This window comes from Mustela nivalis (assembly GCF_964662115.1).
Source record: "Mustela nivalis genome assembly, chromosome: 14".
In the NCBI taxonomy this organism is placed as follows: domain Eukaryota; kingdom Metazoa; phylum Chordata; class Mammalia; order Carnivora; family Mustelidae; genus Mustela; species Mustela nivalis.
In genome coordinates this window covers 77,561,360-77,585,400 of record NC_139033.1, presented here as the reverse complement: position 1 = coordinate 77,585,400, position 24,041 = coordinate 77,561,360, and the positions used below count along the sequence as shown (strand labels likewise).

The 24,041-nt window shown below is 43.5% G+C and overlaps 1 protein-coding gene across 8 annotated transcripts in view; it reads left to right on the top strand.

The window, feature by feature from the left end:
- Window positions 1-24,041, top strand: part of PIEZO2 (piezo type mechanosensitive ion channel component 2) — a 451,232-nt gene that overhangs the window by 363,233 nt on the left and 63,958 nt on the right. For all 8 annotated transcript variants that reach the window (XM_082697369.1, XM_082697373.1, XM_082697368.1 and 5 more), the window contains 12 exons: window positions 3,121-3,297; window positions 3,571-3,696; window positions 5,122-5,322; window positions 6,044-6,248; window positions 6,370-6,471; window positions 7,761-7,926; window positions 12,173-12,416; window positions 14,685-14,781; window positions 15,863-16,022; window positions 20,027-20,116; window positions 22,104-22,225; window positions 23,292-23,363. In XM_082697369.1, the coding sequence (XP_082553495.1) occupies window positions 3,121-3,297; window positions 3,571-3,696; window positions 5,122-5,322; window positions 6,044-6,248; window positions 6,370-6,471; window positions 7,761-7,926; window positions 12,173-12,416; window positions 14,685-14,781; window positions 15,863-16,022; window positions 20,027-20,116; window positions 22,104-22,225; window positions 23,292-23,363 (1,762 nt within the window). The remainder of the gene's footprint in view (window positions 1-3,120; window positions 3,298-3,570; window positions 3,697-5,121; window positions 5,323-6,043; window positions 6,249-6,369; window positions 6,472-7,760; window positions 7,927-12,172; window positions 12,417-14,684; window positions 14,782-15,862; window positions 16,023-20,026; window positions 20,117-22,103; window positions 22,226-23,291; window positions 23,364-24,041) is intronic.

Below are 24,041 nucleotides of genomic sequence, written 5' to 3'. Positions count from 1 at the left end.
GTTCTCAGGGGCTCCTCTCTCAAGGTGGTGGTCTCAAACCTTACAAGTTTATATTGAGAAAGTGACAATTTATGGAAAAGTGTTTTGTGAGGAAAGCATATGGCATAAAATTACTTCCCCAAATTTCTTGATAATAAGAATCACCTGGACACATGTGAGCTGCATGGATGACCAACTAGTTCCCTAGAAATTCTGATTCATCAGATATTGGCTGGGGCCCAGATATTTGCCTTTTGTAAGTTTTTTAAGTACATTCCACGAGACTCCCACCATCAGGGAAAGGATAAGACCACCATCAACCATGTTTATGTTGGACGAAGTATGGTGTTTCTCCAAATCTGTGTTTTCCCACCTCACGGACGCTATTTAGACCTCCTTTTAGTTGATTCTCTATGACATTGGAGGTTGACAATCATTTCCTTGTCCTTGAAGAGCTTCTGTGGTCTTCTTAAACAGCACACTTCCCTGGCCCCTCCCTTCTGCCTCATTCATGGGCTCTTTCTTTTCCTACCAACTCCTCTCTTCTCCAGGTTCTAACTGCAGCCCCTTCTCTGATTCTAGACACTCTGTGGGTGGTCTCCTGAACGCCTGTGATTCACTATCTATATGCAAGAATTGTAAATCTATGTCTTCATCCCATCCGGTCTTTGAACTCCAGGTTCGCATCTCCAAGTGACAGCTGGACATGACCTCATCCTTGAATTCCCCAAATCACCTTCAATATCTCTAAAACTGAACCACCTCCCTCCACATCATTTCTCTTTTAGATCGCTCTACCAGATGCCCACCCCTGCAGCAATCTCTTCTCCTACCTGTATGGATTCCATCAGCCAACCAGAACAGTCTTTCCACTGCGTAGATATGATCACATTAATCCTCGACTCAAAAACTTTCAACAACTCTACCATCCTCACAGGCATGAGCTATAGGACCCTCACAATCCAGCCCTGGACTCCTTCGCCACTTTCTTTCCTAGATGCCCTAGCCTAGGTGGATTCCAAAGCAGCCCTCTGAAGGGACCCTGATCACATTGCTCTCATGGTGAGCCACTTACTACTCCAAGGATGTCCATCCCATATTCTCCCTTGCCAAAAGGTCTCACACCTGCAATTCCCTTGTCTGGATATCTACTATTTGTCCCTCCAGCCTTAGTTTGGATCAAAAGCCCATTGGGCATTTTTCCCTAACCCTGGACCAGCTGATCAGCCTCATGCTTCCATACAGCTGGTCTCAGCCCAGGCAGACACTCTGCCTCTACCAGATTGTCACGACCTATCTACACAGTTCTCCCCGGCACTACCCATGTATTTTTTGAGGCCAGGAATCCACACAGGATATGCTACCTTGGACCTAGTTAGGACTTCTTAAAACATATCTTTCTCTAACACTCAAAGGTTAAAGGAGTTCTATGTGACTTCATTGTACTATTTTTGTGCCCAGTGCCTTCAATACATACTAAAAGGAATAACGAGACAATTTCATAGTAGCTTTAATAGGCTTACAGAATTCATTGAAGACGAAAGAAATGTTTTTTAATATCCCAGTTAACATGACTCTGGCCAATGACTAAGGAAGAGTCATGCTTTGTTCAAATGTAACATTTATTGTGTTTGTGAATGTGGTAGAATTCACAGGGCGGTATTTCTTTCCTCCTTAATTAATTCTGAAATGCAGTTCTTATTACCCTAATACCTCAGGGCTTCATTCCCAGAGAGGTTCCTTTCCTGGACAGTGATGAGTAATTAAGTAGAAAAGTAGTGGCTACTAAATTACAGAATTAAATACTATCCTGGAGACTCTTCCTTTCTTGTTGTGTAGTTCTGCCGCCAATCAGGTGACCATACTTTTCATAGCCTACAGTGCATAGCCCTGGCAACATGTGGAATTTTATCAACTGACTGCATGCTATTAATGTTAATCAATTCATACTGATAATATGAAATGCTCTTATGACATTATCTTAACAATATCTGATTTTATATGAATCATTATTTGAATCCCCTGAGTGTTTTCCGTGGATGAGTAAGATGGCTCTGCTTCTATATTGTTCCATGAACTGTTGGCTGTGGAGAACCCCTGGAAATGATTGGACACTCCCCGATTGATAAACACACACAGAGTCTAAAGCCAAGTTGTGGTCACAGACTTCCCTCTTTATACCTGCTCCCCACCCCCACCAAGATCCTGTGCCATTTGGGTTACTATCATTGTCTCAGGGCTCTGGTTCCCAAGCCAGAAACCTGGGAGGTGTTCCTTGTACCCGCTCATGTACGCCAGCCACAACCACCATCCAACCAACCAGTCAACAGCTCCATCTAGTTTTACTTCTCATCTCAAATCTGTGACTCCTCCCCATTTCTGCTCCATGACCCTGGGCCCTGGTCAGGTTCTCCTAGCAGCAGCCATGACTGGGTCTCCCAACCTCTCCCTGAACCCCCATGGATGCATCTCCATTTTTTAGTTCTACTTATTTCAACAAAATGAAAATCCTTCCTTAAGATTTTCGCCGGGAATTATTAACTCTCTATTTTCCACACAGAGGGTTCCAAGGCCACAGCATGGTTTCAAAAAGGTTCATAAAGTGTGGCTCCCAGCTGAATCTCCAGCCTCATTTACTGCTGCCATTCATCCACATAACTCCAGAATTTCCTGTTGTTTGTGGTCACCTGTCCCTTCTGCGCTCCCTCATGCTTTCCTGCCTGTTACCTGTATGTTCTTTACCTGGAACACACTTCTCACCTTCTTGGCCTGGCTAGCTTTCTGCATCTTTCAAGGCCCAGCTCAGGTAGTATCCCTTCCAGAAAATGTTCTGGAAGTTCCATACGAGGCCATGGAGCCCTTCTGGGTCTTCTCACAGGAGCCTGTTCCATCTATCACTGACCCACTGCTACGTTATACTTACATTACTTGGTTATGTACCTTCCCACCATATAAGACCACACACACACACACACACACACACACATACATACACACACACACACACATAGGGCAATTCCTCGTACATGCCAGGAACTCAATCAGACTTTGCCGAACTGAATAAATCGAGTTGCCACATTTCATGGCTGTTGTACTGTGTTATGTATTTTTTATCCCCATTTCTGATTTTTATGTTTTCAGGTGTCTCTGTTCAACTATGTATTTTTGATTTCTTGGGCTTTTGCTCTGCCATACGCCAAGCTGCGTCGTCTCGCTTCGAGTGTCTGCACTGTCTGGACGTGTGTGATCATCGTTTGCAAAATGTTGTACCAGCTGCAAACCATTAAGCCCGAGAACTTTTCTGTCAACTGTTCCTTGGTGAGCCTTGAAGATAGGGGACTTTTCTTGACTGGTCTTTAGGGAAGTGACACAGATATTGGGGAACCCTCACCCACAAGCACATTCTGACCAGCCCCTCAGTCACCTCTTGCCATGTTGGATATGTCCTGGCCCTAGTCCTCTTCCCTTCTGAAGTGGAACTTTCCCTTCCGGTCCTACCGTGTCCGTTTGCACAAAGGTTCAGGAGAAAAATCTGAGCTCTTCCAATCTGAGCAACTTTTTTTTTTAAACTCTTCATTCTCTTCTTTTCAGCCAAATGAAAACCAGACGAATATACCCATCCACCAGCTGAACAAGTCTCAGCTCTACAGTGCTCCTATTGACCCAACAGAATGGGTGGGCCTGAGGAAGTCTTCCCCTCTGCTTGTCTACCTGAGGGTAAGACCTCCTTTGTACTTCACCTGAGCCTCTGCACAGTTAACACCTGACCTCCTTTGCCTTGAGAACTCTGATATCACAACTGATCATAACCTTGCATTTTTATGTGACATTTGGAGTCAGAAACAAATGACTAGACATTACCATCAGTGCCCCATTGTGAAAAGAAATTGATTGAGGAGTTTGGGATTAATTGAATAAAGTCTGACAAATATATTCACTAGGATATTTTATGACCACTAAAAGATTGAGGTGGATTGATACTATGAGATGTTGAAAGACATCCAAAATATGTGAACTTTTTTTTAAGAGAAAGGACAAATTTCAGTACACCCTGCATGGCATGCTTTCTTCTAGATGCAGAAAAAAATATTGAGTAGAATATACCAAACTGTCTACAGTGATTATTCCTGAGAAACAGGTAGAGCATTACGAGAAATGTTTGCTGTCTAAATTGTTTCTCTATAATGTTGAATAAAGGACCTATATTATGTTGAAAAGTAATACAGTTTTTTCTTCAATTTTTCAATTGAATTCCAGCTGGTTATCATTAGAGGTAATACAGATTTTAACAACCTGTCTTTGAAAAGAAACTTTGCAAATAGTCAAAACAACCGTAACAAAAGCGACATACTTCGAACCATTCCTGTTTTACTTTGATGGGTAATCTAAGCGGTCTTCCAACCACACCAACAGAAGCCCTTAGAAATAAAGCATTTATACTCAACACCTGGAATTTTTCAAAGTACTAGGCATCCCATTTTTTTGTGGGTAGCTTTATCTTTTTTTTCCCTCATACATCAGACATCAATTGCAGCAATATAAATGCCACCCACCATCAAGAACGGTTATAAGGATAAAACCAACTGATATTTGAAAAGAGCAATCAGAATGGTGTAAGGCCCATGGGGTGTCATCAACATGAACTATTTTCATTATTATGATGGTTACATTATGGTCAGCAGCATGCTTGTCAGTCCCGAGCTCTCTCTAGCCAGATTTCTGGGGTGTTGAAAGATTTCCCCTACAGCTTCGTCGGTTTCCCAGATGGCCCTGGACTCTTTTGCACTTTGAGTTGCAAGTAAGTTTGGATCACTCTCCCAAGGCAGCTGGCCCCTGCATCTTCCTGTGGCTAGTGTACTTTCCCGGAAACAAGAATGAGCATCACCGGCCTTCTCTCTCTAGAGAGTCTAGATTCCAGCATCCCAGAAATTATCCTGATTGGCACAGTGCAAGTTTCTCCACCTTGTTACTATGCCATAGGGAAAATGAACATTGAATGAAATAATTCTGTAGAGGTGGGATTTTATAAGCATTGTTTTTTTAGACACCAAAAATGGAGGAAAAAAGGATTGATTATGGGGGTTGCTTAAAGTGACCAAGCTAAAGCGTTTGGCTTCATGACTGTGTTTTCTTGCTTTGTAGAATCATCTCCTGATGCTGGCCATTCTGGCCTTTGAGGTTACAATTTACCGCCATCAGGAATACTATCGAGGTCGAAACAACCTCACAGCCCCTGTGTCTAAAACCATCTTTCACGACATTACAAGACTCCATCTAGATGATGGACTTATTAATTGTGCCAAATATTTCATAAATTACTTCTTCTACAAGTTTGGTTTGGAGGTGAGTTTCCTTGCTGACATGGGTTGTTTTTTTGTTTTGTTTTGTTTTTTTGTTTTCTTTTTTCTATGAAAATCCCTGTTGCTGTTTTTAGGCCAGTAGGCCACTAGAGCTTACTGGTCCATCTCCGTGATGTGATGACTGTTCCCCCCCACAATTCCAGCAGGAGGACATTCTACTGAAGTGTTCACCTGGCCTTGTTAAAAGTTTTCTAAGACTAAGGTCAGTGCTCCATATTCTGCCCCAGTGAACTTGGCCTCTCTAGGTCTCTGTAGCCTCGTACATGTGTGGATATCATTTGGTCATTCTCACTGTCTTCTTTAACGTATTACAAATCTTTTCTGTGTTTTGCGCATTCTGAGAGTTTAACTTGTGCCAAAATGAACTGGTTTGACCTGAAACAGTTGTGGCACTGCCTGCCTCTTTATAGAAAGAATTTGGAATAGTGAGGCTTCATGGAGAGATTGTAGCTATATTCTCTCCACGATTTGAAGTGGTTCTTATTCACAGAAATGACCTTGGAAGTAACTTATACAAGATTTCAGTCTTCATGCTGTAAGACACCCCACAGAGGCAAGACCCAGTGAACATGCACAGACAGACCCCCCGCCCCGCCTCTTCAGCAGTGCAGGTCTCTGAGCCACCTGCACAGGGCTAATAGGTGACACCACTCCCCTTCCCTGTAAACCCGATTTTTTCTTTGCCTCTTTTCATCCTTACACAGACCTGTTTCCTAATGTCAGTTAACGTAATTGGCCAGCGAATGGATTTCTATGCCATGATTCACGCCTGCTGGCTGATTGCTGTCTTGTACCGGCGCAGAAGAAAGGCCATTGCGGAGATCTGGCCCAAGTACTGTTGCTTCCTGGCCTGCATCATCACCTTCCAGTACTTCATCTGCATCGGCATCCCTGCAGCCCCTTGCAGAGGTGCGTGGGCCCCTCCCGGGAGCTGGCCGCTCTGGTGATCAGCCCTGGTGCCATGGACGGTTGGGACGAGGGCAGGGAAGGAGCACATTGATTTCACTCTTTGCCACTTCTATCCCTGCAGATTACCCGTGGAGGTTCAAGGGGGCTAGCTTCAACGACAACATCATAAAGTGGCTGTACTTCCCAGACTTCATTGTGCGGCCCAACCCCGTGTTTCTTGTCTGTAAGTGTTGGAGCCACGGGGCCACAGAGCGCTGGGGTTTGGTTTCCTCTTTGCTGCTCCTTCTTCATGGGTTCTGCTTTAGTGCCCCTGCTTCCTCCAGCGTACTTGGTGATCATGAAAAAGCTTGTCTTGATGCATTAATATCACAAGTCCTTAATGGCTTCTACTGGCCCTATTCCATTTGCAAAATAAATAAGTAAACATTGGAAATACCGTCTCTACTTCCATAATGTTACCTCTCAACACACACACACACACACACACACACACACTCCAACTGCTCCCCCCAACACACACACATACACACACACCTCTACTTATCCACCTTCTAGAAGGTAAGCTGTGGAGGGAGGCCCCGTTTTTTGCAAAGTAGATCTTTCATGCTGCCACTGCGGGCAGACCAAAGCCAATGCTAAGACTGTGGAAGCTAGGAATGTACTACCACATTGCAGATGCTCGAGCATGAGCTGTAGCCCCTGGCCCTTCCAAGGGCAGGCTGATGATCCCAAGATCAGAGCAGCTGCACCTAAGACAAGAAGGTCACCTCCAGAGGGACCGTGCTGCCTCCACACACTCACGTTAAATGTATGGGAGGCTGCCTGCCCATAACTGGCCATGATCTTCACCTCCACTCCTTGCCTTCACTGCTCCGCCCACTCTGGACAGTGTTTGGTTACAAATACAATGGGGGATGGAAGGATGAAGAAAGCCACAAGCTCCTGGCTCTACCACGAGGAAGAAGATAAAGATGGGGAAGTATATTCAACCGGCTTCCTCAAAATTTTGGTGGGAGATAAATGCAAATAAACATTATCCCATAAGGGGCGCCTGGGTGGCTCAGTGGGTTAAAGCCTCTGCCTTCGGCTCAGGTCATGATCCCAGGGTTCTGGGATCGAGCCCCACATCGGTCTCTCTGCTCCGCGGGGAGCCTGCTTCCTCCTCTCTCTCTCTGCCTGCCTCTCTGCCTACTTGTGATCTCTGTCTGTCAGATAAATAAATAAACTCTTAAAAAAAAAAAATTATCCCATAAGAAAGTCACGAGGCTAGGAATTATCACCTGATACTTGTGCTCTCCTGTGTCTGTACCCCTCCCTTACATCGTCCATGGTGGGCAAGGTGGGACTTGGCCCCTAGATTGGAATCCAGGGAGGCTGTACGTTGGGAACTTTGGGAATGTGATGCACTAAGGAGCTGGGGAGGGAGAGGCTCCTCCCTTGTGGGGTCCGTTTTCTGCATCATGGAAACCCGGAAGGGAAGAAGGTGACTCCGTGATCTCTCTGTCCTGCCAGATGACTTCATGCTGCTCCTGTGTGCCTCCTTGCAAAGGCAGATCTTCGAGGATGAGAACAAGGCTGCGGTGCGCATCATGGCAGGGGACAACGTGGAGATCTGCATGAACCTGGACGCGGCCTCCTTCAGCCAGCATAACCCGGTGCCGGATTTCATCCACTGCAGGTGAGCATGGCTGCATGGGGCCAAAGCCGCTTTGTGTGCACGTGTCACCCAGAGGACATAGCTCCACTTCCAGTTCTCTCTCTGCCATTTTTTTTTTAGAAACTGGCAGACAGAGGGTTTGGTGGTCAAACGACTGAGACTCTGAATTACAGATCTGGTTCTGCCTTTCTCATCATGGACCACATATTTGCCCTCAGTTTCCCTTCACTTCTTCCCTCACAAACGTGATTCTGCCTCTTGGTACCCCAACAGAGACTCCTCCATCTTTATCTTCTGTTCCTCTGCCTCCTCATCTCTGTCCATCCTGATCCCCATTCCTCACTCTCTTACCCTTCCCCTGTCCTCCACCTGGTCCTCCGTATTCAATGGGCACTGTGGCAGCCTGGGAACCACAGCCTGTCCTCTGCTGCCCCTCCCTTTGTGTGCTGTCCCCTCAGGCATGCCGGTTCCCCTTGCAGCAACTTCTCCGACCTCTTCTTTCCTCTGCAGTCTGGTGGCAGGTGACCTTGGCAGCCTGATTGTCCCCTCAGCAGAGTTTATGTTGAAACCTGACTGAATCTCTCACTCTGTGTTCCTTCTGTGTTCTCTGGGTTCCCAAGTCTTCGTGCTTTTTCTCACCTGCCCCTCAGTCATGGCCGACACCCCCGCCTCCACCGTCAGCAATCACAATCCAGCTCTGTCCCCTGCGGTCGGGGTCAGAAGGGCTGGTGGGATTGTTTGTATCTCCTCACCAGCCCTGCACCTCCAGACTCCCTGATCCTCACAAGTTAGCATCTACCCTCCAGGTCCACAGTCCCACCTGGGAGAGATGTGCATCAGTGTGCAGTGTGGAGATCAGTCCTGGGCCAGCCAGTGTGTCTCTCCTCACCTGAGATTTGCTCCCCGGCTTCTGAGTCCCAGAGTAGGGTGTTTGCAGGGGATTGTTATTTGAAGAACTTGATACCCCCACTTCTCCCCACCCTGCCATGAAATATAGTCAACTTAGGGCAAAGTTCATTTCTACCTTACTTTTGTGCGCATGCCTGTCCCCCATTCTTGCCAATGGTTGTTCCTACAACACATAGGGTCCTGTTAGTAATGACAGTTATTGGACACTTGCTGTGTGCCACCCTTTGTTCTAAGGGCATTACATAGATGAAGCCCTCTTACCCAAATGGCCACCTATGAGCTATTATTATCGCCACTTTGCAGGTGAGGAAGCTGAGCAAGGATTTGAACCCAATCGACCTAGCTCTAAAACCTGGGTGCTGAGGTCCTTCTGTGCCTCTCAGCGACCTAAGAGCTCAGCATGTATAGAACAAACCAATAAGTGAATTTGCTTTAAAACCATAAGTGAGGTGGGGTGCCTGGGTGTCTCAGTCAGTTAAGTACCTACCTTCCGCTCAGATCATGATCCCAGAGTCCAGGGGCTAAGCCCTGTGTCTGTCTCCCCGCTCAGCGGGGTGTCTGCTTCTCTCTCTCCATCACTTACTCTCTCTCTCTCTCAGATAAATAATAAAATCTTTAAAAAATAAAAAAATGATAAAATGATAAGTTAGGGCTGCCTGCGTGGCTCAGTTGTGTAAGTATCTTCCTTTGGCTCAGGCCATGACCTCAGGGTCCTAGGATCGAGCCCCACATCCGGCCTCATGCCCAGTGAGAAGTTCGGTTCTCCCTCTGCTTCTGCCCTTCCCCCTGCTTGTGCTCTCTCTCTCTGTCTCTCTCTCTCTCTCTCTCAAATAAATAAAATCTTTAAAAAATAATAAAAATGAAAATTAAAACAAGAAATAAAATGATAAGCTATGTAGAACTAAACATTCCTTTTAGAGTTAAGGCACCACACTAAACACTAATATAAGACTTTCACTTTTTATCTCTTCTCTATAATACTAACAGAAAATATCAGTGCAGCTGATTTTTTTCCCTATCATAAAGGGAGAAAGATTAGGGGTTTTTTTCCTTTAAGATTTTATTTATTTCTTTGAGAGAGAGAACATGGTCAGGAGAGCAGATGGAGAAGCAGACTCCTCACTGAGCAGGGAGCGCCAGGCAGAACTTGATTTCAGGACTGCGGGATCACACCCTGAGCCAAAGGCAGACACTTAACCAACTGAGCTGCCCAGATGCCCAAAAAAGTATTTATCTGAAGGCAAAACAGTAAAATCCCCAAGAAATCGTTCACAACATATGTTTACACTTTACCATGAATCAGACATAGTTTGAACATTCACAGCGACAGGAAATCTAGAACAAAATGAATTTTTTTATCACATCAGTTTGCCAAGTTGGAGAAAGACAAGTATGCAACTCTACAGTGTATTTATGAAAAAGCCTAAAACTCGAAAACTGTGTGCCCCTGATTTTTAGAGCGGTATCATTGAAAACTTGAATTATTTCAAGCTTTTAGTTTCAATGAGGACTGCCACAAAAATGTGTCTTAGAAAGTAACTTGTCACACAGCACGGCTGTGAGTGGGAAGCAAGTGACCACTTTGCCGTGGGAGGCGCGGCATCCCCCTCGCCCTCTCTGTGGGTATGTGCTCTTCTACAGCTCTGGAAGGCAGCCTCTTCACCTCACTCCGTGTCCCAGGGTACATTCAGTGTGCATAGGGGCTCCTCTTCAGAGCCCCTTGATTGCTGTTTTCCAAGTGACTTTCAAGCTTGAGCTTGTGATTTCTGAGCCTGATGTGGCTCAAGTGATTCCTGAGGCTGGGGCGCGGGGAGTAGGAATTGCCAACTGTGGGCAAGGAAGGGAAATCCACAGAAAGCACGTGTTGTACTCACACACACTTTTCTACACACATACTCACAAAATGCCAGCAGGCCCAGTCACCTGACTCTAAAGTGTGCACGTATGCACAGACACACACACACACACACCAGAAAGCCGTCGGGGGCGGCGGGTGCCTGGATGGAAAGTGGTTAAGCATCTGCCTTTGGCTCAGGTCATGATCCCAGGGTCCTGGGATCGAGCCATGCATCAGGCTCTCTGCTCAGCAGGAAGCCTCCTTCTCCCTCTCCCACTCCCCCTGCTTCTGTTCCCTCTCTGGTTGTGTCTCTCTGTGTCAAATAAATAAATAAAATCTTAAAAAAAAAAAAAAAAGAGGAAGAAGAAGAAGGCCCTATGGGCATTCCGATATTACATCTCAAATGAATCACTGATTTCACCAGCGATATTCCTGGGATGCTGAGAAATCCTGACATTGTATTCATTCTCCTCCGACTATGACATCAAAGAAAGGTGAAATAAATTTGAGAGGGAGATTTCATGAAAGCATTTTAAGGGATTGAATATTTTACTCCCTAAAGAGTAAAGTTCAAAAAAGTTTGCTTACCTGACAGTGTGCCTTTTAGGAACAGCTTTCTCTAATGAGGCTGAGCAGTATAATTTATTTTGTATCAAGATGTTGCTTATTAATTCTTATAAAATAACAAGTCATTATCAAATAACTGACCCACAGTTGGTTCTGCTCTGCTTCTCTCCTTACCTGTGAGGAGAAATAACCAAAGAAAATCTCCAAGATGAAGATCTAATTAAGCCAACACAGATGGGTCTAGGCTTACACTTGGCTGTCAAAGACCCGTGCTCAGAAGCTCCCAGAAGCTGCCACTTGTTGCATAGTGACTGACCTCAGTTCTCCCTCACCTCTCATCATGAAGGTCATAGGGAGACAACACTCCCCCCAAAAAAGGCATCTTGACTTCACTCCAGGACCATCCAAAAACAAGAGTGTTGGATTAAAGCCTCCAAGTCCCACTGTGGCTGTGTGTGCTTTGTGAGAACGAGTTCTCATCATCAATGAGGGATTTCCATCTCCAGTAAGGCCTTTGATGTAACACAGATTGTTTTATCTGTCAGTTTCCAGTTCATTCTGTTCTCTGTCTTGGGGAGACATCTGTTTCTTAGACTTTCCCCCGCCATACCATTATTCATGCTTCCTATGAGAAGACAGTGAGGAATTTTGAGTACTCTAGAGTAGGCAGAAGATGCTGCTGTGTGTGGGAAAGCTGGCCCAAATAAGACACTGATAAGTGTTTTCACCACTTACTTATTCATCTCTTACCAACTGGGTGTGGATTTCCTATAGACGAGGCAGTGTTAAGTGAAAGATGAGTACAAAGCTCACAATATGACTGGAAAGTGCTTCCATATTGAGTCAAACGAACAGTACAAACTCTTTCCCTCCTTACCGTGGAATCTCCTGCCTTAAATTTTTGTCTGTTTGTTTATGAGTATTGTCCTCTTATGGTTCGGTTTTGTTTTCCAGATCCTACTTAGACATGTCCAAGGTGATCATCTTCAGCTACCTCTTCTGGTTTGTCCTCACTATCATATTCATCACGGGGACAACCAGGATCAGCATCTTCTGCATGGGTTACTTGGTGGCCTGTTTCTATTTTCTGCTCTTTGGGGGCGATCTGCTACTGAAACCCATCAAGAGTATCCTGCGCTATTGGGACTGGCTGATTGCCTACAACGTGTTCGTGATTACGATGAAAAACATACTGTCAGTAAGTGCCTCCCATTGCATAACACATTTGCGGTTTTAGCACAAGAGTAAACAGCCCACTCAGTGGTTATTAAAAGCCTACTTGCAGGTCACACTCCTTTCTTAAAAGCCCCAAATAAGATGATGCAAAGTCAGGATTCAGAGAATCATTATTACTCTCACGCCGCCACATTAAGCAGAGTCCTGTTTGCTCACTTCCGCCATCTCAAAGTCACATGACAGGAGGACAGGGAGTTGTAGGAATACATTCTAAAACGTATTTGCAAGTCAACATCCCATCTCCAACGAGCGATCATCTGTCACCATTCACACTTTGTGCTACAAACTGGCCCATTTACGAGCTGAATTAGTCATTGAATCTCTTTCAAACTGATACCATGTTGGCTTACCTAGAAAGAATTATGAAAGCATAAGCCAGTAAAGGGTAGGGGTAAAACACATGTCCTTCCTCTACAAAGTTTAGTTGTTCTGCTTTGAAATAGCCACGTCCTGGGGCACCACGTTCCCCCTTGACCTAACAGGTAACTCACACGGCCCACTAGTCATCCCAGGATTGCGTAAAATCTTTTGGACCCTAGAGACACCTTCTAAGTTATTTACTGTTTCAGGAAATTAAACAACAACCTTTCAGGAGCTGAAGGAGTTCATACATCTCTTGCTGGCCCTAAGTCAAAGTTAATCCTTGTGCCTGCTGCTCCCGGTTACTGAGAGTGCATTAGAATGAGCCCTGAGCTAACAGCTTCCTGCTTCTCACCTTCCTGGTTACTGAAAGATGAGCTCACCTAGCAAGTCTACCATGCAGGCATTTAATTTTTTTTTTCTTTTTGCACGTGTATTTCTGTGTTTAGAGGTCCTCAAGAGCCAAGTCTGTGTCACCATGAATATGTATTTGAGTCATTTATTTTGTCTAAGACATTGAAATTCTGTCTAAGATCAGCTGATAGTAAAAGTGATTCTTATGCAGCAATTTTACCCTCCCCCCAATATTTATTTATATTGAGGGTAGTATTGAAAGTTCTTGGACAGAGAGAACAAAAGAACACCATTTCATCAATGGCCAGTCTGATGGTGAGGGATCTGTTGCCAGAGGCTGATTCCTATAACCAATCCTGGAAACGTATGGCTACAAAGTCCATTTGTTCATTCATTCTTTGATCCTGTAAACCTATATCATAGACTTGCTAGGCACTATTTTTGTCTCCAAGAACTAGATATAGTATTGCCTGCAGTTTCTACCCTAAGGAACTCATGTTCTAAGAGGGAAGATATGCCTACTTATTAGTAATTAGAATGTGGTCCATAAAAGCTAATTATCACAAGATTTTAGGAAACCAAAACAAAAAAGAAGTGCCTCATACCTTGCCTGAATAAACTGGGAATAGACTTCCTGGAGGTGATGCCATTTGAACTGATTGGAGACTTGAAAACCAGACTCAAGGGTGTTCAGAGAGACAAAGAGAGGACATGCCTAACATAGAGAACCCAAACAAAGGCATGGCCATGTAGGGCAGAGATGGTCATGTGAAGAGCAGGTTCGAATAGGTGCAGGAACTCAGACTGAAAAACTTTCACCTTGGGAACAACTTCCAAGTATATCCTCCTACCTCATATGTTCCCAGGAAATACACATAGTTCAGCCATCACCTTTATGAATTAGCTTGCAATGGTTGTCTGTTTAAACTTCTTCCCCCTCAGCATGTGAACTTAACATAAATCTTTGGTATGGGAGAGACAACGACATGCCAATCAATGAATTATATTCCTTTGCCCAGAGAATTGGCCAAAAGAGCCTCAAAATGCAAGCTCTTTTCCTATTCTAAGAACTACACCATACAACTAGTGTTTGTGATGATCTCCTGGCAAACAGCATAAGTTTAATTCGTCCAATTGTGTAAGAAAATAACTGTACCAAAATCAAAGTTCTGGGGTGGGGGTGGTCATTGTTCACCCATTTGATATCAGAATTGGCTTGTTCCTACAGGAGTCCATGATTTTCTCTATGAAAAGATGGGTACTTCTAAGTGCTGAAATCATCACACTAAAGATCTCCCTTTACTCATGGGGCTTATTTTCCCCCAGGAAATCATGGTGCTTCCAAAGCATCAAATGCGTTATCCCATGGTGACTGAGATTTGAGGTTCTACAGGTGCCTCCTAGACCTGTTGGCATGGAGACTTTGTGAATTCTTACACAGACTAGGATCACAAAGCATCAGCCTCTTTTTCTGGGCACAGAGTTTCACAATTTGCCACTCCCATTTGTTTTTCAGATAGGAGCATGTGGATACATTGAAAAATTGGTTCAAAATAGTTGCTGGTTGATCCAAGCTTTCAGCCTGGCCTGCACCGTCAAAGGCTATAAAATGCGTAAGTATGCAAAGCAAATCCGAAAGTGGAAGGAGAGAGAAGGAAGGACAGTTGTATTGTTCTAATTTTAAAATTGGGCCAAAGCACATAAAGAGAAAACAGGGACAGCGAATTCAACCTCTAGATGAAGGCAACAGGACTGTAGCTCGTTACAAATCTATTGTCCATAAGGAAGTGCTCCTACTCCAGACAACTTTGATCACCCTCTGGAAACTTCTCAGGCTCTGGGCTGGTCTGGAGACTGTGTGTGGCCCAGTAAAACTCTCCAAACTTCTTTGAGTTACATTAGGAAGAGTTACAAAAGGCCATAGGCCTGTGGTGGTTGCCACTAGAATCCTGGGTTGTCAGCGTTCCTCTGGCTTTCAGGTCCTTCTCTCCTCAGGAAGCTCAGGAAGCTTCAGACTCAGAAAAACAACTGGGAGGACCTTCGGGGTCTCTGCAGTTCCAGAAGTTTCCATTTCTCTCTCTCTGCCTCTTGCACCACAACCTGGGACAATACCGTGCTTGGTCCTCCATAGTGCCCAGAATGGGGACAACTTGACCATGACATTCTCCCCACTGTGGCTTCCAATCCAGGCTATGCTTTGCCCACAATGAAGAGTAACTGGGTATTTGTTCTGATTTAGGATAAGCTGTCTGTTGATACCTTTTCTTCTAATAGACTATACTTCTGATTAGCCCGGATCACCATTCCCAGAAGAGGTAGTTTTGTTTTTTGTTTTTGTTTGTTTGTTTATATCGGAGCATTGCCTTTGGCGTTGGGACATACAGACATTATTTCTCCATGGCCCTTCTTCAGGAAGAAAGAGAGCTCTCTTCCACTGAGAGAAGCACTCAGGAACCATCCCTGGCAAAGAGACCTCCTGTGCCACAAGGTCATTTGTGGTCAATCTTATAAGTCAAGGTTGATATTGGATTTGAAACCTGTATCTTTGCTTATAAATAAATGTACCCATGCATCAGGAATTTGCTCCTATGCCTGTAGGATTGCCCAAGCCTGATCATACCACAGATATTATAAATGACATAACAATGAAAATGGATGTTAATTTTAATTTTTTTTCCTACATTTTTACCCTAGCTGATGATGATTCCTCATGCAAACTACCCAGTGGTGAAGCAGGAATTATTTGGGACAGCATATGTTTTGCCTTCCTTCTGCTGCAGAGAAGAGTTTTCATGAGTTACTATTTCCTACATGTTGTAGCTGATATAAAAGCTTCACAGATCCTGGCCTCAAGGTAGGTCGGGCCATGGAATTGAGTGGTTTCTCTTAAAAAATCTGTCTGGAAGTAACATTGTGCAGTGCTGTTGCCTGAGCTTGCCTGGAAAACTCCTAAGAAATTAAGAAATTCCTTCTAGGAAAACCAGTCCAAGAAGGGTTTAGCACAAGGCCTTTAAAACTTAAAATAAACAAGAAAGTCTGTGGAGCCAAGTTACACTTACAAGGATCTGGGATCCTATGGAAAGTCAGAGACAAATGGGTCGTCTAGAGCCCTCAATGCACAGACCACTCACTAGAAGCAGGTCATTCTGGCCTCAGCCAAAGCAATAACCACAGGCCATGTTGGTCTAGACCTTAGTCCACACTCTTCTTCTCTGACTCTGTGTTTAGAAGATACTCCAGAAAATAGAGAAAAACACAATTATATATTATTTTTCAGACCTCAGGTTGAAGAGTGTGACACTCCAGGCTCATTCTCAAGTCCCTGATCTATCTTCTCTTATCCTCTCCATCCTTCCCATCTTTGTTCCCAATGATCTGATTTTTTTCTCTGGGCCACTGGTTCTATTCCTTTACTACCATCTTCTTCTTAATCCCTATCCACCCCTTTTTCAATTTTTCCCTGATCTTACAAGTTTTGGGGGAAAGACTGGGAAGAAACTGGCCATGGAGGTCAGGTTGTAGTACCCTAACCTGCTCTGCCCATCTCAGAAACACTGGCCTCACTAGATCCCATCCGATCTGTGGTGTTAAATAGTCTGATAAACATCGGCTTGTATCATATGAAATTTCCCCCCAAATCCATCATTTTGATTTGTGGTTTAGACTAACACACTTTTGTTTATACTGCCAGTGTTCCTAAAGACTCTTCTTTTCCTCTGCCAGGATAAACAAAATGTTTATTGCAGAAGTCCATTAATAGAGGAGCGACTCCTGGCCTTTGTTAACTAACTTGGAGCCCGGTAGAAAGAATTTTCAGTAGGGGACCTATATTTAATCTGAGGAGTTTGGGGATACCCTAGGCCCTCACTATACATAGGAACAATGACTTCATTTTATGTACAATAAATGACCCAGGAATTTACCATTATAATGGTTTTTCTAACACGCAGGACATCGGTTTCGTTAGAGCACAATGTCTTGTCCTTTTTTATTTCTTTTTCTTTCCTTTTGGGGATTTGTCCATGCTATCTTGTCCTAATAGTAATTTTATTAACTCATATAACAGCTGCTATTTGTGCTGATAAATGTGTCTTTTTGCCTTCTTCTGAGCAGTATTGGTCCTTAGATATCCGGGACATAATAGTAAGCCAGCGTCTTTTCCGAGGAGTTGTAACAGTTATTTAGAAAACATATTCCTCATATTATAGAAACCAATAGCTTGGTTTAGAGCACAACTCATGCCTGCAAAAGAAAAGCCATGTCTTGAGGGCACCTGGGTGGCTCAATGGTTTAAGCCTCTGCCTTCGGCTCAGGTCATGATCTCAGGGTCAAGCCCCACATCGGGCTTCCCACCTCCCGCCGGCTTCTCTGCCTGCTTGTGATCTCTGTCTGTCAAATAAATAAATAAAATCCTTAAAAAAAGAAAGAAAGAAAGAAAGAAAAGCCATGTCTTAAAAATAAACAGAATTTCCAAAGAATAGACCTTCATTCATTCAATAATCTCTTTGCCTACTGTGTAACAAGAAGGTGACTGCTTGGTCCTGCCCTCAGAAAGCTGGTGGGAAGAGGGACATATCAACAAGCAGTCACCATGCTGTGCAACTACCGTGATGGTAGGGGACCTTCAGGAAGCTGTGGGAATTATATCAAGGTATATAAACACAGGCAGCCTTCCATTCTAAGCTGCAGCCAGGGATGAACAAGAATTAAAGGCGGGAGGCAGGGGACACAGCCCAAGTGAAATTACCAGGGAAAGTTTTAATGAAGAAACCCTGAGAAGTTCAGTGTGGCTAAACACAGAAATTTGAAGGTGAAGATAGTGAGTGATGAAAAATTAGCTGGAGAGATAGGGAGCAGTCTGCTTATCAGGGGCCTTATAAACCATGTTTATGACTTTAGAAGTAATCCCAGAGATAAGAAGAAGCCAGGGAGTGATGTGGTTACAGCTGTGTTTCAGAAGCCCACCCTGCCTGGACTGTGGAGGACACAGGACAGGTTAGGTAACTACTCTACTCATCCAGGACCAAGACAGTGGCTCAGACCAGGAGGAGGTAAACTAGGAAGACATTTAAGAGTACAACTGGCACAACTGGAAAGTTGATTGGAAGGAAGGGAGGTGGAGAGGAAAGGAGGGTAGAAAGTGTTATGGAAAGGATTTTGGTTGAAGCCAATGGTGGTGCCCATCCCAAATGTAAAGAAACCAAGAAGTTCTAGGCTGGGAGGACACTGACCACAACCAGGGAGTTGTAGGGCTCGTGGGCTCGTGAAACTAAACTCATGGTGAGTCCAGTTGGTGGCCAGGATGACAGGTCTGCAGGTGGAAATAGACTTGAGTGTCATCATGACACAGGTAGATTTAGAGCAGGTGAGTGGTTGGAAAGAATGTGTGAATGAGCAGAGGACCCTGGGGACCACCCACTTTTAAGAGATGGACAGAGAAAACTAGGAACTCTGAGCCAGCAAGGAAGAAGGAAAGCTGGAAGAGCATGGTGCCTTAGGAGCCTGAGGAAGGCTGCTTCAAGGCGGAAGTCCAGCAGACAGGACATACAAACACAAGACTGAAAACTGAGCATTGAAGGCAGTGACCGCAACACGTCATGGGATCAGAGCTTAACACCGATGAGCTGAGGCTAAACGGAAAGTTTTGGAGACAGTGGCTGTGAGATACTTGTGCAGGGATAGTGATGGAGGCTATACATAGAAAACTGTGCAGTGGACATGTTGTTGTTTTTTTCCTAAGATTAGCAAGATGTGAGCATGTTTGCATACTTCGGAGGAGGACTTGCTAGCAGTGGGGAGGCGGAGAATGCAGAAAGAGAGGAAGAAAGGGCAGGATGGAGCCTCTCAGGCTGCATGGGGGAGGGGCCAGAGCCCGGGTGAGGATGTCACCTTTCCCACCATCACTGCAGGAAATGGTGTCCACGGGATAGATGGTAGGCAGCTGAGCAAACTGTTGCCTCATGACTTTTTTCTCTCCGGGAAGTGGGAGACGAGGTTATTTACTAGGAGTAAAAAAACCTTTGACAAAATTCTAGATTTGAGAAAAGTGTAAGGAGTTTTAAATAGTCAGTACAGAGAAGAATTTCCAGAGCCTATGAAGGGTCAGCAGATAACATGTTGGTCATGCCTTTTCTGCACCCCTGACCACAGTCCAGAAAAGGGTGGGCACACCACTGGGTTCCTATCCACTTGGGATTTACCAAGCGGATATAACCAGATGACAATGGACCAGACTTGAAGACATTAAGAGAGGCTGATGAGATAGATCAATGGGGACTCTAAAATTGGCTTGAAAAGTGAGAACAAACAGAAGGGAATGGAAGGATAGGAGGGAGAAAAGCAAAGAGGCAGGAATCTGAACATCTCAGTGATGGAGGTTGAACTCCAATTTTGCATTTTTTCCTTAGGGAAGCCCAACTCACTCCAGATCCTTTTCTGCTCACTGAGTAGAAAACTAATCCGAACTCACTCCTCCTTGCCAATGGTCCCTCATGGGACAACTATAATAAGGTCAGGTGAACAATACTTTGCTGAGATGTAAGGTTCTGCGGGACAGGTTCAAAGGGGTGCATCCTTTTTAATGTCTTAGAAAACACAAACCATTTTTTGTTTGTTCGTTTGTTTTGATGACCTTCTGTGGCTGTGAGCAGCCCACTCCCTCCCAGGAAAGGCTGTGCCTTCTTCATCCAGTGAGAATGGGCTCCTACATGGGGTCTTGGGACTCCCACTCCCAGCCAGGAGACTCTAGTCAATGGTCCAGAAAGAAATATTTTCTAACCCTTGATAATCATTTTCAGGGGAAGGTAAGTAACAAGGATAGAAACACTAATTTGTTCTCTACTTCCTATTTTTCTCTAGAGGGGCTGAACTTTTCCAAGCCACAATTGTCAAGGCTGTAAAGGCAAGAATTGAGGAAGAGAAAAAGTCAATGGATCAGCTGAAGAGGCAGTAAGGAAGCTTGGTTTTACTGTCCTTCTTTTGTTATAATTGGGGTTTGTCTGGTCCTGTTCAGCTGGCTCTCACCTCCCAGGGAGCCTCAATAGCCCTAAAAAACCCACCGTGCTAAGGAGCTTCTGGGTATGTGCTCAGTGTCAGGGCAGTAGCTTTTGCTCACTGGACTGAAAATGGAAGTAGTTGAAAAGAAAGAGAGGTGCAATGTCGTGGAAAGGGGCGCCATGTTGGACAAGACCAATGTCAAGTCTTGGTTCAGCTGCTTACTCTGGAACCCTGAGCAAGTCATTCCAATTCTCTGAATTTCAGCCTTCTGATTTAAGTTAGGGCTCACAGTTCTGCCTGGGTTTTTATAAAGATTAAATGAGCTCATGAATGAGACAGGGTCTTTCCCAGTCCCATTCAACTGGAGTAAATGTTCATTCTATCTACGAATTAAGAGAATACATGCAGAGATTTGGCATTGGAAGGATCTCTAAAGATATTATAATAACAGTCTTTCTGGGAAGAAACTGATGGTGCATGACATTAGATGACTTTCAATCCATAACAACCTAGAAGCAGTCCTAGAAATACAGCCCCTGTCTCCGTGGATGCAGTTCAAGACCTTTTTTTCTACTGTCATGTTCTGGATAAATCAAGTAATGAACTGACTTAACAGGAGATTTGAGAATTTCTTTTTCAATTTTATTAGTTCATTTTTTAAAAAGCCCTTGAAACAAATTTTCTTAGAGTGAAATGTTTAGCAGCAAATGTAACTTGTAAGGATTGGTAGGTAGCACTTCATTTAGGGGCTGGGTTTAGGAATGGATGACCACAGAATTCCATACCTACCCACGTTCTCCAGAAAAGCAGAAACTCCATCCTCCATCACCACCCCCCCACACCCGGGGAAAATTCCCCAGGTTTGCTGAGACCCCCTCATTCTGTTCTGACCTCATTTCCCAGCTCTTCCTTCACCCCACTCAGAAATGTTTTTAGCATAAATTACACCATCCCATAGCATGGTTATTTCCAGAATCAAAGATATGAGGTATATAAACTATTATATAAGCAGTTATGGCATAACTGTTGCCATTGTTGCTTCTAGTTATCTACATCAGGCTTAGACAAGCAACAAATGTGGACCCACATGTAGAATGAGTTCCTATTTACCCATTAGGAAGACCTGTTTACTATCATTCATTTCACTGAGTTTTTCCATTTAAGAATACATCCTCTTAGGTGACAGAAAGTCAGGATGTAAAAGAATGAAGGTAATAATCATTGCAAAAGAGAAGCTAAAAGTGTTGTTTAAGCCACAGGAAGCAGAAATGGCACTTAGCTTAAAAACCTGAGCAGAATTTTAAGAAGCTAAATTAAGAAATGGAACACCGCAAGAGGACGGGTCCGGTCAACATTATAGTTTCTGAAGAGTCAGACTTCCTGAATAAGCAGACAAAATAAACGGCACTGACTCAATAATCAAAGACACACTAAACCATTTTTCCAGAACTGATCAGAGATTAGATTTGAAATAGAGAAGAGTCATGCGGTCTCAGAGAGTATTTATGAATATCGCGGAACAACTTGCTTTTTACAAAACAGTCCTCACCCTTTCACCCTTTTCATTGGCTCTTCACAACTGCATGAGCTAGACAGTTCCTAATTTTTTAAAATTGCAAATCCTGGGAGGATAAAGGATTCACATTTCATCCTTTACTGTGTTCAAAATGGCTATGGTACGAGGCATACGTGGACATCAAGTATTGCATAGCAAACCTTCACATAATTGTGATCATCTTAGTGAGATGAGCGTCTACCCAAAGCCAAGTAATATGGTTGTGTCCGTGTACACACATATAGACATCCCCAAGCAAGTATGTGTTGCTGATTAAAAAAAAAAAAAATTCATAAGTCCCATCCATACAGGTTTAAACGCAAACCAACTGTGTGATTACTCGGGGCGTGTTCTTGGCATTGCTGTGGCTGTTCTATTTTCCAGGATGGATCGCATCAAAGCCAGGCAACAGAAATACAAAAAGGGTAAGGAGAGGATGCTGAGCTTGACCCAGGAATCGGGGGAAGGCCAAGACATCCAAAAACTCTCTGAAGAGGATGACGAAAGTATGTCAAGACATTTCCCTCTTGTTCAAGTAGCTTAGCATTGAATGATAGCATGAGTATGGGGAGGGCTGTTACATAACATTATTCTTATTCTGCCAGGATTATCAAATTTTTTTTGAACTTAGCAAGTTTTATCTTCCGATTGTGAATGGGATACATGTATTTGTTTCATTAAGGACATATTTAATGACTCCATGATTTTACAAGTAACTCCTCTTCAGCAAAACCACTTTAATCAACCCCTCACCTAGTGTTTGTCTTGCAGAGATGAGTTTTTTGAAGAAAATAAGCATGGATTTGCTTAATTTCTTCCTTTAGGGAAGGTATTTCAGAGACAGACTACTGTTACTGTCTTTAATTTCTATAAATTCTAAACAAATATTGAGTATGTATGCATATTTATGTGGCATCTGAATAATGGTAGATAAAATATCCTTTAATTATTGTCTGTTCCAATGAAACTGAAAATGAAATATATATTTATTATATCGGATTATAGATTTGTTATATCGTTAAGTTTGAAAGGTCTTCTTATAAATGTTTGCATGCTTTTCTGTTTGAAGGGAATGGAGAAATAGTGCATGGTATTTTCCAGTGCATAACATCTATTATTCCCCAATAAATTTATATTTTTCCAACCATGCTTTAAAATAATCACAAGGAAATTTCTGATTATTGAAATATAGGCATTTTTACAAATTATTTGCCACTAAATTGTCTTATAAAATTTAGGTGATGCTTCTTTTCTGTTAATTCAATGGAGAATTCAGTGTGAGATGCCTTTTTGAGAGATAATCCTTTCTTTTTTATGTTTCTTTATATGCCCTGCAGTACTAAAAAGAAAGTGAAAATGTGGCATAATGTTCCTAGAACACTTAGTACTTGCCTTGTGAAATCAACTTTCTCATATGTATAAACATTTCAGACTCAATATGGTTCCTTTCCCTGACCTCTGATGTACTTTTATGACTTGTCTAGATTTTGACAGTTGAGTTGTTAAAGCGTGGTTTTCAAAATTTGTTTTCTCACTTCCTAAGAATTAATATTTGGACATATTTTATTTTAGGAGAAGCAGACAAACAGAAAGCCAAGGGCAAAAAAAAGCAGTGGTGGCGGCCTTGGGTTGATCATGCTTCCAGTAGGTTTTCTCGATCCTCTTACGATTTCATCGATTCTAACCCTTATATCCTTGACCAGAATTCAGGCGTCCCCATGACCTGTGTGTTCCATGCATGGTTTGATCCTTGTGACTTGATAGGGGGTCAGAGTGTAGGAAAATGGTGATGTGAATGGGTCCCTGGGCCCCGGAGATGGAATCTTCCTAAGAAACCCACCGGGGTTACCATGCTGGCTGAAGAAAGCCCAGCATATGGCTGACACACTCCCGAGCACCATTTGTGGGCTCAGAAAGGGAAAATGAACTACTACCATTTTATCTGATTCTGAGGTCTAGAGTTCTGCTGATGTGTATTTATTTTACGGCTGAAAACCCTTATTAAAAATGAGTTTTGGCTCCTCCTGGGAGAATAATTATTAAATTCAAAGAGTCGGTGACCCTCTTTGTAAGGCACTGGGCTTGGATGCCAGAGTATCTCCTCTCCTCACCCCCAGAGCTTTGATTTTATTTGCATGTACGTTTTTTAAAGCAATTTATCGAATATAAAGATCAGGATGACTTAAAATGCATTCATTTTTTAATCAGCGTTTTTTTCGTTTGCTGCCAAGTCAAAAGACAAAGATTCAGGTGGAAATTCTGTGTGACTCTTTTTTTTTTTTTTAAAGATTTTATTTATTTATTTGACAGACAGAGATCACA